Source organism: Protopterus annectens, chromosome 3.part0 (genome assembly GCF_019279795.1).
Source record: "Protopterus annectens isolate FY-2018-M chromosome 3.part0, PAN1.0, whole genome shotgun sequence".
Lineage (NCBI taxonomy): Eukaryota > Metazoa > Chordata > Ceratodontiformes > Protopteridae > Protopterus > Protopterus annectens.
This window is the reverse complement of record NC_056731.1, coordinates 511,646,932-511,652,872: the sequence shown is the minus strand read 5'-3', so window position 1 is coordinate 511,652,872 and position 5,941 is coordinate 511,646,932. Positions and strand designations below refer to the sequence as shown.

The 5,941-nt window shown below is 41.0% G+C and overlaps 1 protein-coding gene across 1 annotated transcript; it reads left to right on the top strand.

The window, feature by feature from the left end:
• The first annotated feature begins 565 nt into the window (after nt 1-565).
• On the top strand, nt 566-4,288 carry HELT (helt bHLH transcription factor). Its single transcript, XM_044066114.1, has 4 exons — nt 566-592; nt 1,085-1,189; nt 3,023-3,119; nt 3,419-4,288. Exons 1-4 carry the CDS (start codon nt 566-568, stop codon nt 3,961-3,963), a joined length of 774 nt encoding a protein of 257 aa, XP_043922049.1. The 3' UTR covers nt 3,964-4,288.
• Nucleotides 4,289-5,941: the final 1,653 nt, after the last annotated feature.

The window sequence follows — 5,941 nt, the reverse complement described above, 5'->3', positions numbered from 1 at the left end:
CGGAACAGCCTGTTAAAGGCTTACTTAATTACCTTAATGACTCTGGACAGGCTTTAAACTGTCGGGCTGGAAGTTCAGATCACTTGCTGGGCTTTGTAAACAGGCGATCGTGTGAGAAACAGAGCCGAAATAAAGGGCACTTGTTTGTGGGCAGCATGGCTGTGGAATAGGTGGCTGCAGCAGCCAGGCGCGCACTGCGCTCTGGCAGCTCCCCGCACGTTTTCTCGTCCATCTTCTTCCCGAAGTGAAAAAAGGGGGCCTTGGTAAGACAATCACGTGGGTCGCGAAGGGCCACGTGGATTAACAAAGTGGCGTTGCCCCCCGCTACCCCTGGGCTGTAGATTTTTTTTAACCAGCTAGTTAACTTGATTTTAATGCATGCATTCCAAAAAGGCTTGCTGCCTCTTAATCCTATGGAATAATCCTCCAAATGACTGCTTTATAAGCAGCATCTTGCAGAACCAAGAACCATTCTAAGGTGCTCTAAGAAACAGACAACAGAAGGAGAGGAAAACTTGATTTTGCTTTATTACAATATCGAAGGATTTCGATCTGACTTGACAGAATGTCATCTAAAGCTAAGGAGCCCAAGGTAAAGCATAAGCCGTGGGAATGATTGTTTAATACTACAAACCACTCATTTAAAGCATTAAATGAAATGATGTTGGGATATGGACTGCATTTGTACGCTCACGCATTAGGTGTGGTGAATTGACCTGTTTTGTCGTTATATACAGATTATTAGGTTGGTATGGAAGGTATAACATTCGTGCTGCTGCATGAAACAATTTAGAAACAAATCAGCTGCATGCTACTTGATGGATGCATTTTGATGCCTAGTGGACCTGATTGATTAGATTGACAGAATTTTCTGAAGTGTAAGTTTTCACTGGTGTTGTTGTGATAAGAGGTAGTTAGTGTCACCCTGAAGTGGCCTTTACTGTGCTCCAGTCATTAATGCCCTTGTAATAGTAGCGCAGTCATTAACAAATGAGCTGTCTGACTCTCAGGTTTTAACTTAATTAGCGCGGTTTTTGAACTATTATTGCATCTTCAGCATTTTAACTTGAAGTTAATTTTACAGAAGACGCCGGTGTCGCACAAAGTGATAGAAAAGAGGCGAAGGGACCGGATCAATCGATGTCTCAACGAGCTAGGGAAAACAGTGCCAATGGCTCTGGCCAAACAGGTAAGCGCAAAAGTGGATGATACTGGAAAATCTTTATTGGCAGAAGAAAAAGGTACTGGATAGATGGCATGTGTGGCTGTGCCAAAGGGAATATCGTTTATATTATCTATAACCTCAAATAAGTTTGTAATGCCAGAAAAGGCACTCTGCCATCCTTGTGAACAACAAAATACAACTGTGGGATGTTTGGAGTGGCTGACCAGGACTAGTCTTTTCGGCATCGTTTGGTATTTTCTGCCCAGTCTAGTTTTAAGTGATGCATGCCAGTCGGTAAATTCTAAGGCAGCAATGGTCAAATTTTCTTTAGAATGTTTCAGACGCGTACAAGCTGTGGTTGGTTCGGTACCAGTGGTTCCATAACTCTCATCCTCTTACCTCTAGGTCGCCAGGCACAGCTTCATACAATACATGACTAGGATTTTTACTCAGGCATGCTTGAAAGTGTCGATGCTTAGGTCTTAATGGGCCTGCTCCTAAAGGACAGCTAAGGCTTTTTTGCTTTATCTTTCTTGTGCATGAATGTTTGGGTGGGATATGCACACTTCAGCACTATCTTTCTAAATGCCGGTCTGGCTAGGTGGAAGCAAAGTAAGGCACCTGAATGGATAGGAAAGGAACCAGGGGTACCTAAAGGCGCTCACATGCTTTCAACTAACGGCTACAAGTCTTGATTTCGACAGAGACCTTAACTGACGAATTGTAAGATGTTAGACCAGAATTTGCGTCTGCCTGTTAGAAAGGCATTGGGCTGTTGATACAAGTAAGGCTGGCCAAGAATGTATGCTTTAGGGGAAGGGCTGCGTGCCGGGCTTTGTGCAATTAAATTAGGGAGCGCTAGTCTGGTTCGGTTTTCTGCAGCAGTGAATTGAATTCTGCTGGTGTGGCTTGAGTAAGCCACATTTGTCTTAACAGGAGAGATCATGTTTGGAACACACAATGATAACAGTTAAAAATCAAATACAACCAGACATTCAACTCAGGTGACCCACAGATTAGTGAAGCAAGTGGGAGCTGTTTGTATGATACTGGGGGTGGGGAACTATAATCTTATTCCCAGAGCTATGGGTGTATTTAGAAATTAGACGTATACATCAAGCTCTCGTGGTGTTGACCTTTCCAAAATTAGTACACTTTGTTCTGTGGCATATACAGTAATATCTTAAATCTGTAATTAAGTATTCCATACTTATGTTTCATTCTTACAACCCCTTCGTTGGACTTCTAGTAATATCACAGACTCGCATAACAGTGGACACATTTACCTGGTTTGCTGGTTGTGTTGCATACTTGTTTCATTTATATATCTGAAGAGTGGAAATTGAATGACTTTGATAGGGTGAACTTCTGAGAGTTAACATTTCGACCATGAGTACATGATTATGCCTGACTAAGCCACTGTCCAGGGCAATGTCAGCATACCTCTCAACTGTCCAGATTTCTACTCATATTTTTGGTCTGTTCCTCATAAAATTGGTGGTTTTCTGGCAAATCGCTGAGATTATCTGAGGACTGAAGTCACTAAATAATGACATACATTTGAGTTTCAGACTTCAAATCCTTCAGAAAATGTATATTAAAACAAACCCAGCTACTCTAGCAACTTTATAAGTTTATGAGCAATGATTAAAATATGCCCCTATTTTGGGCCTTTGTCGGGCTTTGTCCATATTTCCTGCACTAAGAGGTTGAGAGGTATGGCAATGTGTGTGTGTACACCCCCCTCCCCCCCACACACAATATTCAATATTCTGTTAAAACTGTTTATTTGCTTGAAATGCAACTATTCTATATTAATTTGACACCAGTTCTTAATCTTTGCAGTGTGTGTTTCAGAGTTCTGGGAAGCTGGAGAAAGCGGAGATTTTGGAAATGACAGTACAGTACCTGAGGGCTTTGCATTCCGCAGAATTTCCTAGAGGGAGAGAAAAAGGTAAATGTTTCAGCACCCTGCATATTTAGCCTGTCCTTTCAACTAAACTTTATGTTCGTTATACTCAAAAGCTTGATAAATCTGAAAGTAGATTATTTCTGATACAAATCCGATAGTTACTTTTTTATTCATCTCAATGGCAGTAGGAGGTCATAAAAGCCAAGGCACCTCTATTATTACATAGTTTACGTATATGTAAAATTATATTAAACCCCACTCCCGCAAACTAAGCTAAAGTTATAACAATAAAACCATATTAATCTGATTGTTTTTTAATTTGTGGTGTTACATCATTTTAGGAGAACTTTTAAACGAGTTTGCCAATTACTTCCATTATGGCTACCACGAATGCATGAAAAATCTGGTGCATTACCTGACCACAGTGGAGAGGTTGGAGACCAATAAGGACACCAAGTACGCACGGATCCTCGCATTTCTGCAATCGCAGGCTCGCTTTGGTGCTGAGCCCCTACTGAACTCTCTGCAGGAGGCCGACTGTCCTTACCAGTACCACCCGGGACCGGACTTGCCCAGCCACAGCGCCAGTGAGGCAGCCGCTGCAGCCGCCGCCGCAGCTGCAGCAGCCGCTGCAGCATCTGCTGCCCATTTCTCTTGGCATTGTAGCCCTGCCACTATTTCTTACTATCCAACACCTGGGGCAGTGCCACCACCCCCGCCACCACCTACGTTGTCGAACCCGAGTCAGCATCAGCAACACCAGCAACACAGCAGCTTCATACACCCAGTGCAAGGACTGGATCGCTCCCATTACATCAACTTGATGGGACCTTCCCACCACCACAGCCACTTCAGTTTGCACGCCCCTCCGCACTCTGCACTATAGTTACAGGCAGCTGATGGACTTCGTATTAAAATAAGCAGAACTGAAAAGAACCATTTACAATTATGTTGCGCTAGAGAAGTATATATTTCCACAGAATACATATACTGGTGCGAATGTGGAGCGAGAGTTTTTGGTCTAAAACTGCTGATTCTTTGTTAATAGCCAAAGCTTTTTTAAAACTATGCAAAAGTTTGAGTCTGGAAACTCTTACTCGATGGCTCATTTAGCTACTGTTTTAATGTAGGTTATCCTGCTAAAGCACTTCTAAAAGACAAGCATTCGGTTAACATTTGTGGATGCCTGCAGATGGTGAACAAACTACAAAGTGTCCAGGAGCATTGTGTATTTTGTGACAAAGTTTGTGGCAGAAATATTGTGTCTTCAGCCTATTGATATATTTAGGATTTATATTCATAATTATCAGATGAGAATATTCTATTATAGATAATGTCTCCACACTTGGATGATGGCCACTGCATAACAATAATATTAGAACAATTAATAGGCTGTTATTCACACTAAACTAAGAACTCATATGATGAGAAAAAAGTTTGCCAGTCACTAACCAATACTTTATAAAACCACAGTTATATAATAAATTATTAGCAATGTCCTTTGTGTTAAACGTGCTTGTTTATTTTTTATGAAGTTATGAAGTGTTTTAAACAGATTTATTTACAGGATGCACTCATTGTCACCACATCTTTTAGAAGTATACGCTGTCTGAAGCGCAAAACTAAATGAATTAATGACACAATTATTTATGGGGAAGAACGTGAAGCTGTTAGCATTAATAGTTATTATGATTTTAAGTCAATAACACCACATCATTTGACATTAAAAGCAGTTCCAAAACTTGCTTGTTTCATTAGACTTTATTCAAATTGTAAAACAAAACAAACACCTGCCCTGCGTATTAAGGAAGACTGTCTTAAAACTGCAGCCTGCATCCCAGGATGGGGTCACAGTATGCAATTTGACAGCACTGGAAAACTCCCCGAAAAAGTTTTCAGGGGACACTGTGCCTGTCAGCGTATCTTATATATCAATACCGCTGTCATTTTACCAACGCTGAGAAGGGGAATGCAAACAGAGACAGTAAATGTTAAAATCTTTAACGTTCCCTGGACAAAGAAACACTAACTACATACTGTTGACATGTTACCCGCCCGCATTTATACATACAACCCATGACAATATGAATATTTTCACGCCAGTTTGTCCAAACCATTAACCGCAGATTTCGTACCATGTTTTAACACTTCACCTTGTGTAACCGCTCTATGTCACCTAGCAAGAAATATAGCATGCATGCCTCTATTGCGTCACTCACACCTGATTTGTAAAAATGTATGTTTAGGTAACCTTTGGGCTATGCTTCAAATAACGTTGAATGGAAGCTAACGATGAACTGAATAACATACTTGCTTCATTTAGACACTTAACCAGAGAGAGCTCCTATCCTAAATCTGAAAAAGGGTCATTGTGACTCGATCTACTCTGGTTGCAAAAAAAAAAAAAAAATAAAATTATTCAAATTCCGAGTACAAGGTTAATCCAATGCAGGGTCTCGGGGGAGCTGGAACCTAGTACATCAACATACAGTAGTGGTGAAGCATAGAACTCTTACTGAACAGACCCCATCCCATCGCTGATCAGTTAAAATAAAATAGCCTTGATATTAGCCACTTTTTTGCTCTGCTGTAGATAACCGTGCCATTGCTTGCGTTTTTACTTTCACATTCAGCTACAGCACAGGAGCGGTGTCTAGCTAAGTAACGTGTTTAGGTAAATGGCGCTGCAAAGGCTCAAACTCTATATCATAAGGAATCAGCCCTGCACTAAGTGGTAGAGGTGAAAGGAATCCAACCTTTTATACTTGTTTACATGGAAATATCGCTGTAGAGGTGAAAGGAATCCAACCTTTTATACTTGTTTACATGGAAATATCGCTGTAACATCTTAATGTCTCAGCACT